Source organism: Sturnus vulgaris, chromosome 3 (assembly GCF_052056855.1).
Source record: "Sturnus vulgaris isolate bStuVul1 chromosome 3, bStuVul1.hap1, whole genome shotgun sequence".
Classification (NCBI taxonomy): Eukaryota; Metazoa; Chordata; class Aves; order Passeriformes; family Sturnidae; genus Sturnus; species Sturnus vulgaris.
In genome coordinates, this window is record NC_142245.1 from 8,261,556 (window position 1) to 8,274,654 (window position 13,099).

Genomic DNA, 13,099 nt, shown 5'->3' on the forward strand with positions numbered 1-13,099 from the left:
CTTCCAGAAAAACACACATCTGCACACATATTATAGACTACCCCGCTGAACCAAGAATAGGATCAGCTTATTGGTCCAAGGAAAAGCAACACCTCTTACAAAACATGCTTTTCTCACACACATACAATGTCAACACCAGCAGGTGCAACTTTTGTTTATTAATTTTTTCCTTTCTGTTTTCTTTCAAACGCCTGGGAAAACTCTGCTTTCCTAGGCTCCATATCCACATTAGAACATATTGGAAAATTGTCAGGAAAGCTGAGGAAAGGCACCACTTCGTGAGGTATAGATTGGTTCTGGGAATTCTGCATCCAACTTTTCATGTCATAGAATCATAGAATGTTAAAGAGTTGGAGTGAACCTTAAAGACCACGTAGTCCCAATCCCCCTGCCATGGGCAGGGACACGTCCCCCTAGATCAGGGTGCTCAAGGCCTTATCCAGCCTGGCTTTGAACACTCCCAGGGCTGGGGCATCGAACTGTGTTGGCTATCTTGCCTTAAGAAGGCTTTGCTGGAAAAGTAATCCACTAAAAGGATAGACTCTACTGTTGGGAAATAGAGATGCATAAATATGAACCAGTAACTGAAAGAAAACTTTTCTTTCAATAATAATAATAATGGAATATGTTCTGACTAATCAAACCCCAGAACATACCCCTGAAACACTAGTCACTTCTTTGGTGGGTTGTGCTTCAGCATAAGGATGCCAGCTTTATGGGCCATACTAACCTTGGAATAAAATGCAGTAGAATCTCTGAAGTTGGAAAAGACATTTAAAATCATGGAGTCCAACTATAAACCTCACACTGCCAAGTCCAACACTCAGCCATGTTCCCAAGCGCCACATCTACATGTTGTTTAAACACCTACAAAGATGGTGACTCAACCACTTCCCTGGGCAGCCTGTTCCAGTGCTTGACAATCCTTTCTGTGAAGAAATCTTTCCTAATATCCAAACTAAGATGGTAGGAGAAAGGCAAAGCAGCATTGCCAAAGTCTCCCCTGACGACACAAAACCAACAGATTTTTTTCTTTTCCTGAGTCATGCTTAGTATGTGTAGCTGGAGGCAGCTGCTGCTCTGTCACAAAATGTGGCTGTGAGCAGGAGGTAGCAAAAAGCCAGCACTACACAGGGGTCTGCAGTTGCCACAGGAGTCTGTGTCCAAGTGCCACTTGATTGAATTATCAGAGATGCGTGAGGCTTCAGTTCTAATTTAGCATAGGCTGAGAGATTACTGAGCAAAAATGGACCTGTTCTCTGATCTGCTATTCTGATGCGATAGCTCACTGTTAAAAGAAGGCCACCAAGCTTTTCTTTTTACTGCACTGGACATTGCAAGGGAAGGGAAAGTTCTATTTAAAATTGCTTAATCGGAGATGAAGTGCAGTTGAGAAGAAAGATCAAAGATAGGAAGTAGGGACAGGAAGAAAGAGATGAGGTACAGTGTGTCTGCACATTTCATGTTAATGAATCTCTGCTTAGGAAGGGAAGGATGGATCTTTGTGTACCAGGAGAGAAAAACAGCTTCTACCACCACACTGAGACTCCCTTTGAACATGGTCTCCTACGAAATGAAGGACTGCACTCTGCTTTACATTTCACAGAATTAGAAAAGACCAAGCTATTTTCTGACTGCCTGCATCCTGCTTATGTAACTTGCAGATAACAGTTGTGCAACCTCTGGCTGAGCCCTGGAAAATTTCCTTGTTGGTGAGTCAGGTGCTTGACAAACTGTCTGGTGCAGTGGGCTTGGAGATGAGATTGCAGTCAGAGGCACTACCTGGGTACCAGAGCCCAATTCAGGGTCTCTTCATGGAACTTCTTCCTTCTAGAAGCTTGCTGATCATCCTGATCTTGTCATTGCCAAGTGTCCCTGTTGTGCTGTATTAATTAGTGCGAAGCATCCCCACTGATTGCTCTGAAGCAGGAGAAAATTACGGCCCTGACTGTTATCCAGAGATGTGGGTCAGCAAGGAAGGAGGAGGAGAGCTAGGCAAGAATGAGTCCTTGGCCTTTGCATTAATTTTATCCATATAAATTCCATCAGGATGTGGGGAGAGTGTTTAGTGCAGCGGAGCTGCAAAAGTGTGATTTCATGGGGAAGCACAGAGTCTCCCTTTGCAGTCCTCATTCTGAAACTCCATGTAGTCACCAGAACAGTGTTGGTTTGGAGGCTGTGGATCTGGCTGAAAGCTGGAGGTCAGGACTATACATCGTGCTGTAGGAGGAAAATTGAGAACTACGAAAAGTAAGGATTAGACCCAGAGATGAGGGGCAAAACTGAAACAGATATAAAACTATCTCAGCTTCAAACCAGGCTTCCTTGTGGGTCAGCTGTCATCTCCAGGAGCTGCAGATCCCAATTTCCACCTCTTTGGAAGTGTGACTAAGAGGAGCCAGGAGATCTGTACCACCAAGTAGGCCCAGTCACTGCAGTGTCCAGGCTGGGACAACTGTGAGGTTCCCAGATCAGCCCATCTTAAACCAATCTGTGCAGGAAGGCTGTGTGGCAGCCCAGCTGTGTTCAGAGAAGCACTTGCAAAGACAGACTGCAGTGGGAGGGGGACAAAAAAAGACTTCGCCACAGGGATGACTGGTGACTAATGAGTTTCATTGATCCTCTGCTTGCAGGAGAGAGCAATCCATCACCTGCAGCTCCTGCGGGCTGTTCTTCTGAAGGCTCTGAGGAAGCAAACGTGAAATGTTACCCAAAAGAAGGGCCGTGTGATCCTTCTGAACCTAATGATGCTGTGCTCTCATGGAGGTATGAACCTGATGCTGCAGAGGATCCCAGTATCAGGGACTCTCTGGACGGCTTCTACAAAATGTATTGCAGAAAGCAGCCAGAGAGAAAGGATCCATCCTACGAGGCTGCCTCATGGAGTCTGTCACAGAAGATTTCTGAGCTGGAGCAAAAGGGTGGAACAAAGTATGTGTCATGTTGCCTGCAAATGGCACAGTTGGTCTTGAACAGAGATGGATGTAAGATCTTTCCAAACCATCCCCCATCTGCTTGCTTTTCAAAGCCAGCTGAAGGAGAAATCTTGTTGGAAAACAGGAGGAGGATGCCTGGACTCTCAGATGACATCCTGCAGTTCCTCTTGAAACAAACACAGGCAGAACATAGCCGTGATGGGTCACATGAGATGTGAGCAAGACATTGGTTTGTTTCTGTCATTGAAGCTTTGCTTTCACTCCAGTAGGAGGTGACTTTGTTCTCCAAAGAACACATTGTTCTCCAAGCACCACCTTCAGCACCAGATGCTCCATGGAGGAGTTCACCCACACCAGACCTTGCACCTTGCTCTCTGAAGGGCAGAACTGCATAAGGAGCATCCGTGTAACTGCTTGGAATGTGTTGACTAATTGAGAGGGGTCATGCAGTATTTGTTGCTGGGACATCAAACATGATAATTTATACCTACCAGGCTTTTAAATTGGCCTGCATCCTTACCGCAGGTTAACAGCCCAAATTGGTCCAGCCCAAATTCAGCCCCTGGGTGGGCATGGCTGTCCAAGTGCTGTTGGCTATAACAGACGGTTTGAATGACCTTGGCATGGTGTGCCCCAGCCCTACAGACGGAAAGTTAGGATTTCATTCTGTGCATTTGCCTCTACAGGGTGCCTGTGTTTTTAGATATATAACCCCACAGTTCATGATTGCAATGCCAGGTGAGTTTTTCCGACAGGAAAAAGCGTGTGTGTGTATGAGAAAGAGAAAATACAGCTCTGAGTATGTTCTCTGACAGTCCTTCTGTCCTGTTTACCTCCCCACCACCACCCACCCCCCCAGGAACCTTCAGTTCCTTTCTGACTTTTATGATGGTGCTAATGCGATCCCTGGGGGAATGTTCCCTTTAAAATGAAATGGATCTCTCTGAGCCCAAAGGGGCTGATGTCAGTCAGCAACAGAGCAATGAACCCACACACAGCCACTTAAGATTTCTCTCTCGGAAGCCTCCCGGCTCGGTGGCTTCTTTTTTGCTTTACTGTTTCAGAAGCCTCTCCGCTCAGTGGCTTCTGGCTTATTTGTTGCTTTACTGCCTCAGCCAGGCAGATAAATGTTTTTGTGCATGTTTTCCACCCACTGAAAGAGCAGTTTGCTGTAGTGATGTTATTTGCTGACTGGGGAGGCCATTCTCCAGCGTGGGTGTGAGCAAGGAAGCACAGAGTGCCAGAGGGAGGGATGTGTTCAAGATGACAGCAGATGAGCAGAGGAGAAAGAAAGAAAATTTGGTTGGGGTCTCAAAGGTCAACATCAGTATGGTTACTCCAGTACAGCCACAGTCCTCACAGTAGTTTTGGTGTTTGATATCCAGTGTTTGCCAGCCCAGCTGCTGAGACCTCTCATCCATTCCCTGTCCATACTGGTCAGATCTCACAGTGGGTGTTTATGTTCTGCATGTCACATTCCCTGCTGCAGTCCCACATGTGGCTGCTATTCCTGCCTTGCTGCCCCTGGCAGATTGGCACACCTGTTGTGCTCCGCTGGTGTTTCCAGCAAAGGCAATGGAAATTTGGCTGCTGCCTTCAGTCAGAGCAGGAGGCCCAGCTGGCTGCAAGTTATGGCCAAAGCCTTAGGACGTAGTCTAATTTCTCTTTGCAAATAGATTTATGTTAGAAGTGCCTGGGTTTAGTTTCCTGTCCTTGAGTTGTCATGGAACCAATACATTTGGCTTTGTGGTGGTCCTGCTCGGTGTGTTGCTTGCTTGCTTTTATTGCAGAGGTGTTGCACATGTGCTGGAGGGCACACAGAATATTGGAGCAGACCTTCAGCTTCTCCCCCAGCATTACTTGAGTTAATGGTGCTGGGGGAAAAAAGGAGTTGAGGATGCAGCATCATTTCTGTAGTAGCAGACAAACCCACAGGTGCTTGTGTATCAAAATCCAGATGAAAGCATCCTGCTGGCAAAAACTATAGAGAATGGTAATATCAGCTAGTTTAGCCACAGATACAGCTGGAAAAAGCAAACATGTTCCTGAGTGTGCTGTCAGTAATTACAATAACATCAGTGGCCCCTCTGCCAGCTCACACTGCTTAACCCCCGTGGATCTGTCACAACCACAACCACTGTGTTGACAGATGTAGGGAGATATTGTTAAGGATGTACAGGGAAGAAGGAAGGTCTTCAGTGTCAATCAGATGTTGATGCTTTTAATTTTTGCCAGCATTTATGCTGTTCCACACAGTTAAATTAGTTGCTATGCAAAATATCTTAACTGCCATTTTAAGGGAAATAAACTCTCATGGTGAGAGAGATGGAGAAATCAGAGATCTGCCTCTGAATCCCTTTAGTTGCTGTATTTGGTTTGTTGATTAATTGGTCAGTACTTTGGGTGCTGTAAAACCACCTGGTCTCCTATTCAGACTTTAAAAAAATTATTTTAAGAAAAAAAAAAGGCCAAAGATGCGCAATTTCCACAAAGAAAGCTTGCAGAAAAATAGGAAGTTCCTGCTCTTTAGGAGAGACCTGCTGCTACTGATGTTTGAGACATCCCTACTGGGTTTTGATGGAAGAGAAGTTCGGAATGACAAAACAGAGAAAAAGTGGCTGCTGAAAGAGCATGAAGAGAGATACTAGCAGAGGAATATCTACAAATCTTGGCTGGGATCTTGCAGAGGACATGGCAGTCTCTGTGCTGCTGAAACATGCAGTCTTTTGAGAAGTTTGCACCCTCAGAATCAGGAGTGCTGCATTTCCTTCTGTGCACTGCTCACTTCCAGTGGGTCACGGATATGTCTATCCTTGGCTTCCTCAAGGTAAAAAGACAGTGTTTTCGCATGGCAAGTATCAAGAGTAGCATGAAGCCCTCACAGAAATGTCCCATGTTCTGTGCATTTCTCCCCAGCCTGTGCAATAATCTGAGAAACTGAGTTTATTCCTGAGAGGTGACGTGCCTGTCTCCCTGCTTGCACTTGACTTAGTTTTGACACTTCTGTGGTTTCAGCTCACCCTGTCTCGTTGGCTCTACCCAACTTGGTGGTTTTCACCTCTGCTGGCAAAGCCAGCTGCTGTCACCTCTCTTCATCCCTCTATGTCTGGAGGCTGCTTTGGCAAAGGCATTTGGGAGCTTACACTGCAGAGCAAATCCAAGGGGTTTTTTTTCCTTCTGTTTGTTCAAGGCTCACAGCCTAAGAGCAGCTCTCTGAGCCTAACTTAGGTCAGCACCTGAAAACCTACTTTGCCTTTCAGGGCTCTGGGTAGACAAGATCCCACAAGATCCTCAAGCAAAGTGTGTTAGTGAAGTAAAAGATGGAGAATCAGTCCCATAGGGTAAGACCAGCTGTGTTGGTTTGAAAGTAAAACCAGTGCGAGACTCCAAGTCAGTAATACAATTTAATAGGAGAAAAGAGAAAAAATAAAATACATGCAATAATATAAAAGAAACAACCACCGACACAGTCAGAAATACAACCTGACACCCTGTCAGTCAGGGTGTTGGTAGCAGTCCGTATAAATGGTGGCTGCAGTCCTCCTGGATGACAGATGTGGTTCAGTTGAAGCGGTGCTCCTGTAGAAGGTGCAGTTTTCCTCCAAAGATCCAGCGATGATGTGGAAATGGTCCGACTTTCCTCTGGGATCCAGTGGAAAGGTCTGCCTTCGCGTCCCAAACCCTAGTTTTTTATCTAGGTAGGAAAGGCTTGGCTCCTGCCCCTGGCTGGGGCATCTCCCAATGGGATGATGTAATCTTATCAGTCACACAATAGGACTTAATGGCCCATTAACGGAATATATCTTCTGGAGGAAGGATGGGTTGTGAAAAGATAACGATGATCATCCCCCTGATCTTATCAGATCATCCCCCTGATCTTATCAGATGGCACATCAGCAGAGGATATCTCCCACAGAGATAAGGATCACCACCCCTCCCACATTTCAACAGATGGTGATAGAATACACATTTTTGCATCGTACCCCAGGACACCAGCAAACCAAAGTTGATCCCCCATTGCCAAGTAGGAGGAGCACACAGGACATAGTGAGGACTTGACATGGCCCAGGGGTTTCCCTACTGCAAAGCCCATATCCAAATCCCACCCAAGTTCTGTTAGAGGTGTGTGAGCTTTGGGTTGGGTATTTTGCACCTGAGCTGGACCAGCATCCCCAGTGTCTCAGAGGGGTGTGTGTGATGCTGCAGGCACTGAGCTTCTGCCCATGCACACCAGCCACTGGAGTGGCCGTGGGGCTCAGCCTAGGACTAGGTCTGGCAGGCTGAGAGTGCTGCTTTTATTTCCTTGCATTAATGCCTGATCCAAGCTCTTCTATTATCCTTGCCGAATCCTGCTGCTGTTAAGTCATTCTCTCGGCTGGGAGCTGCTCCAGGACATTTGGTATCAATGGCCCCTCTGCTCCCTCTGCTGTTTTATTTTCCCTCCCACATGGCTGTTGGTGGGAGGTGTTGATTCATGCCAGCGACCTACCCAGTCCTGGAGCCCAAAGGCTGCCAGGGAGAGCTGAGCTGCCAAAGGTGCTGAAGCGGGCCCTGAGCTGGCCCCAGTGATGTGAATGGGGCCAGGGCCGTTTACACCAGCAGAAGATTTTCCCCCAGGCGTTTAAGGTGCCTTGGTATGCCTGGATATATCAGGACATATGGTTGTTAAAACTGATATACGACAGGCAGTATACATCCTGCATAAATGTGGTCGTTTCATTACTGAGCATTGGTGATTTTGTGTGGGGCATATGTTTTCCCACAACACAGAAGTTAATTTTAAAAATACCGTGTTCTGTAGGCTTTCCCTAATGACTGTTTTCCCCCACACATCGATTAGGCAACAACATATGCCAGTATCTCTTCCTTAAAAGTAAAATCTGGCACATAGCACACAGAGCATGAAATAATAAGATGTGATTAAAGCAGTAGCTGGAGCTAACCAAAGCCAGAAAGCTTGTGGCTGAAAGGTCAAACCTTTTTTTTAATTGCCTTTGCAATGGCCTGTTTGTTTGTGGGTGCTGGAACTTGGGAGGGAAAGTCCTGTAATGAAAGAACAACTATCATAGAAAATTCCACCTTCAGTTCAAGCCAAACTTTCACTTGCATGGGAAGTAATCTTGTAATGGGAAATGTGGGTCAGCCTTAGGGCATGTATCACTCTCCAGTGTTATCTGCATTGCTGTGAGATGAGCCAGGAATGGTGTTAAATGGGTGCTAAAATCAGCACCTCCCGGCCAGAGAAGCAGGATGATTCTGTAATTAAGGATACTGAGGTGGGGATGTTGTGCCATGCAACACATTTGCAGTGTGACTTCCACCAATTAGGTTTTTTTCCTAAGTTGCCAGCAGCTTGTTTGGGGTATCTGAGAGCTTCAGAGAAAGAGTGAAAGGGCAGGGCATTTATACCTATACCTCTAACGGCAATTCTCCTCAAAACCCCGCAATTAGAGGTTCAAACAATAATAGAGATTTTGCATCTGTGGTCCAGGCCCCCCTGTTTAAGAAGCGGCTCAGCACGTGTTCTGTAAGGCCAGCTTAGTTTTGATCCTTGTTTTTGCATCTTCTCTGGGTCTGACTGGTCCCTGAGATAAGCTGAGCATCATATGATGAAAGTGTGAGTGCAGGTAAGTCCCGTGGCTGTTTTCTGTCTCTGGGAATGTTAATGCTGCCTGTCTGGTGTTCAAGAAGAGACTGGTTGCACGTGAATTACTAGGAAAAAAAATTATTCTTGGTTGAGGAGACAGACTGCTATTTTGAGGGCTGGAGGCATCTTTCCAAAGGCAGCAATGAATTAAGCTGAAAATGCAATGGTGTGCTGGACAAGTGTCAGACTCATTACTGTGCCACTTCCTCCTGTTCCCATTCCCACGGAGTGCCTCTGCAGCTGATTTTTCCCAAAGTTAGGACATGACACCCTGCAGACTCAGTGTGCCTCACCTGACTGCTTGCAGAGCTATCCACTGTAGCTTGCTCTTTCTCAAATCCAGGGTAGCAGTCTCTTTCAAGGTCTCTTTTCCTACTTTTCCAGTTTGGATCACCTTCCCACCATTAGGGTTACTAGAACAAATTTACACAGATGGAGCATCTTCCTGGTATTTCCGTTTCCCAAGGCTGCCTTTAAGCTTAAGTCTTTTAAGCTTTTTTTGATATGCACACAGCATTTCACACAAAGGGCCTAAAAGTCTTAAAATCGGGGTATGCAAAAGGAAAAAGGATATTTTAAGGGAAACAGATGCTAGCAAAATATCCTCCTGCATTTTGTAGGTTTTGGTCTCTCTTTCCTAGGCTTTTTTGTAATTGGGTTTTGTTCTTTGTGCCAATGGTTATTCAAAAAAAGGTGATGGAAAATTACTTGGGCAATTCCCTTTGCTGTGTGAATACTGCTGTCATAAAATAGATCTCTCAGCACTGTGTTTTCAGTCTGCAATTCTGTGCAAGGGCATAATTGGATTTTTTTTTCAGTACATACATTGTTCAGTAATAAAAAGTTTATTCTGAAATCATTACAGTCTGTTGCAGAAATCTATATGTTCTTATCTTACAAAATGGAAATTTGCCTCTGAAATTTCCATGACACTATCAACCAGAGAACAGTATTGTTCTTACCAAACAGAACCCTTGCTGACAGTCGAAGTGCTATAAATATTTAAAGAAATTAATTACTAAATAAGCCAGAGTAGTGCCGCAGTCTTTAAATATTAAATGGAACATAGTTGACAAAAAACAGGCAGAAATGCTGAATGGGGCAATTTAATGGCGTAAATGTAATTATTTGCAGTGCAAAGGCAACTATTAAAGTAATTTTTGCTTAATGACAAGCAGTACTCGAAATACAAGGGCTTAAATCCACATTTTGCTTGCTGAAAGAAATTTCTATCTTATGTTCTACTACAGAGGCCCCAAAGTTCACCAAAGAGGTTCATTAACCAGTGTGAATAAAAAAAAAAAAGGGCAGGGGGCATTGGCAGGGGTTGTTTCATGAAAGGCTTTCTTTGGGGCAGCACCTGGGTATGCAGCTTAGCCATGCCCAACCTGCAGGCTCCAGCAATCTCCAGCTGCTCACTGGGCATCAATTGCCTGGAAACTCCAGTCATGCAGTGATGCTAATCCTCCAAAAGCCAGCCCAGAGGGATGTGTTGGCAGCTTTTGGGACTGTTCATTGTCCAGGACTCCTGGTCTGGTCAGGAGGGTGTTGGGGTGCTCTCACTTCCCTTTGTAGAAGAGGAGGCACCCGGGGCTGTGAACATTGCTTCTGTTGTCAGCCAGGCAATTTGGTGACAGCTGAGGCTGGGAGAAGGTTTAGTCATAGCCGAATTTGTAAAACCATGAGTAATATTGTCAGGACTGCTTGTGCCCCTGCTCAAGATCCAAAAGCTGCATATTAGCTTGATGACCGATTCATCTGGAATGGTCAGTTTTGACTTGGAGTCCAGCAGATCATTTTCTGACAGACAATCGGATGAGAAGTGGCAGTACAAAAAAATGAAGGCTTATGACTAAAAATGTCAGTGGTCCTCACATTATTAGGCAAATTTCAACTTTGTCTTCTAGGAGGAGATGTGCCTGTTGTTTCCCACCAGTGGCATCTTTCCCATGGAGACATTTACCAGTGGAATTGCAGGAGCTAACTTGCATTTCCTGCCTGGAGCAAGCAATGCCAGCGAGTTGCTGCTAGGGAAGACCTAGGAAGTGGCACTTCATGCTGTCTGTAGTATGGAAAAATTGCCCATAGGCCCCAAAGTATGCTATTTATTTAGCTATTTAATTATTTATCTATTTATCATTTTAAACTTATTTTTGTATTGCAGCATAATCAAGTTTTCTGCCATCTGAACTAACAAACTGAGAGAATGACTGGGGAAGAAGAGAGATATGTGCGAGCAGCATATGGGAAAATGGTCTATGGAAAACCTGGGATGTTGGGGAAATGGTTTATACTTGGTCTTCCCTCTCTCACCTCTGTTTTGGATTTGGCTTCGTTTTGGGTTTGGTAGGTTTTTTCTTTCATTTTGTAGCCTCTGAGTGTATCCAGAAGCCCTGAGGATTTATATCAGGTAGCCCAGGGCTTTTCCAGAAGACCACAGCAGGGTCTGTGCATGTATTTTTCATATTATTTGTGATGACATGCCTTGTAGGCTTATTTTAAACCTCTTTTCAGTTTGGCTATATAATATTTGGCCTCATTTCTGTGGAATAGATACATGACTGAAAAACAGGAGCTAGAAGGATCCTGCATGGAAGAGAAGAGGGTTACAAGTGAAGAAAATTCGCCTTTTTAAAAAGAAGACTAGGAAAGACAATTCAAGAAGAGTTGGACTGAACTTTTAAGGTTCTCGAGCAAAAATACCCTGTAAATTCTTTGGATTATTTTAATGAAGAAATTCTTTTGACACTGAAGACTAGAAGTCAGTTTCTAGCGCTGTTTCTGCACTGCCTAAGAGCATGTGGCATGAACAAAACCCCACAGTGTGAGGTGTTATATAAATACAGAAAAGAAAAATATATATTTGCCCATGCTACAGAAATCACCCATCTGTACCACACAGGGTGTCTCTGCTGCAGCTGAGTTTGCTGGGCGCTGGTACCATGTGCTAAGGCCACAGGTGGTGACAGTCACGTTTCACTTTTGTGGAAGAATGACCCAAAAATGTATCTGCTGTGAAGCTCCATCATGTTATGTTGCAATGAGCATTGCATATGACAAGGTTACTGAGAGGATTTTGGGTTCTGTCAGTGAAACTGGATAGATGGTAGGCCTTTAGGTGCAGTTGCCTTTCTCCGGACCTATCCTCTTAGCACCTCCTGAATGAAAGAGATGAGTTTGTTCATGAAACGGGCTGCAATATTTTAATGCCAACTAACTGACATCCAAGAATGAAGATAATCCCCACTAGTACATCTAATTAGAAGAGCAATCCTCGTATTCCTCATGCAGTTTCCTCTCAATTTAGAAGGAGCTCAAGCACAGAAATTCGTTTGTCATCCTTTGAAGTTACAGCTTCTAGCATGAGCCAAATCTGTAATTCTTTAAAAAAAGCATTTGTATTTGAGAGAATCCCACAGGATAAATACTGTTTATTCATAGAGCAATAGATTGTCACAACACTGTGAGGTGTGGATGTCACTACAATCAGAGTACTGACACAACTGAGGAAGGAGGTTGGGGTATGCCACTCACAGCTGATCAAATGAAATGTGCCTTTGCCTGCAGTAATCCTGATTTAGTGCAGTCACAGCTCTCTCCTGATCTGCAGAGAAATTCACCCTAGCTGATACCTGGCTGTAAAAGTCCATGTGAAGTGACACTGCTTTGAAAATAGAGGCTGACTTAATTAACTGTGGTCAAGATGCTTGGATGCTCTGGTTTTCCAGTGCTGGTAGAAAAGTCTGTGGGATCCTGTTTTGGAATCCCACCCTGAAGACAGAGTTGGATGTATTCCAGCCAGTTCTGTCCCTTCTCCTGTCAAGGACCTCTTGCAACACTTGAGAATCTTTGTAACCTCAAACCTGATCGAATCTGAAGGTATGAAAGTGCTCTCATGTAGACCCTGATGTAACTGATGGCAAAACATGCTATTTACATGCCTGCAGAAGCAGAGAACACATAAAAGGCAAATGTTTCACTTAAAAATTCTTCCTCATGAGCAGGTGAAGAGGATGGGGCCAGGCGAAATCCTCACAGAGACAGGAGAGGACATGGGGGCCAGGGAAGTTTGTCAGTCTTTTGAAACAGGCTCTTGGCTTCCCAAAGCCGAGCCTGGAGATTTCCAAAGAATCATCTGCCTATGGAGATGGGGCTGGCATAGACGGTACAGGAGCAGCGTGCAGGAGGGGAGATCGGGAGATGTTGCAGATAGTGGCCAGGTGACTGGGTTCCGTTATTTTGCAGAAACTGTAAATCGAATGCAAGGTGAACGAGGTATCTGGCTTTGCCTCCTGGTGTCTCCTTCAGGCTGTCTCCTGAAACAGGCTTCAAATGGAGCTGGGATTCCTGCTTCCTTTATGCACCGATGAAGTTGCTGGTGAGTTTGATTGGAGCGCTGTGCTTGTGTCCCGTTTTCTGTCTTTAAAGGCTGTGTGGTTGTAGCAGCCTGCCATTGTTAATGGACAATAGAAAGTCACACAGAATGATCACAGAGGGAACTGCCAACTTGATGTAT

At 45.0% G+C, this 13,099-nt stretch overlaps 1 protein-coding gene across 5 annotated transcripts in view; it reads left to right on the plus strand.

Moving 5' to 3' along the window:
- Positions 1-13,099, plus strand: part of CHGB (chromogranin B) — a 64,074-nt gene that overhangs the window by 40,844 nt on the left and 10,131 nt on the right. Inside the window, exons 1-3 of one of the 5 annotated variants that reach the window (XM_088160896.1) lie at positions 2,634-3,674; positions 10,748-10,929; positions 12,829-12,961. The exons of 3 other annotated variants lie outside the window; for them this stretch is intronic. In XM_088160896.1, the coding sequence (XP_088017022.1) occupies positions 12,916-12,961 (46 nt within the window). In that variant the 5' untranslated portion in view covers positions 2,634-3,674; positions 10,748-10,929; positions 12,829-12,915. Of the gene's footprint in view, positions 1-2,633; positions 3,675-10,747; positions 10,930-12,828; positions 12,962-13,099 lie in introns of those variants that run through there. One more of the 5 variants, XM_014892643.2, reaches the window with a different exon arrangement.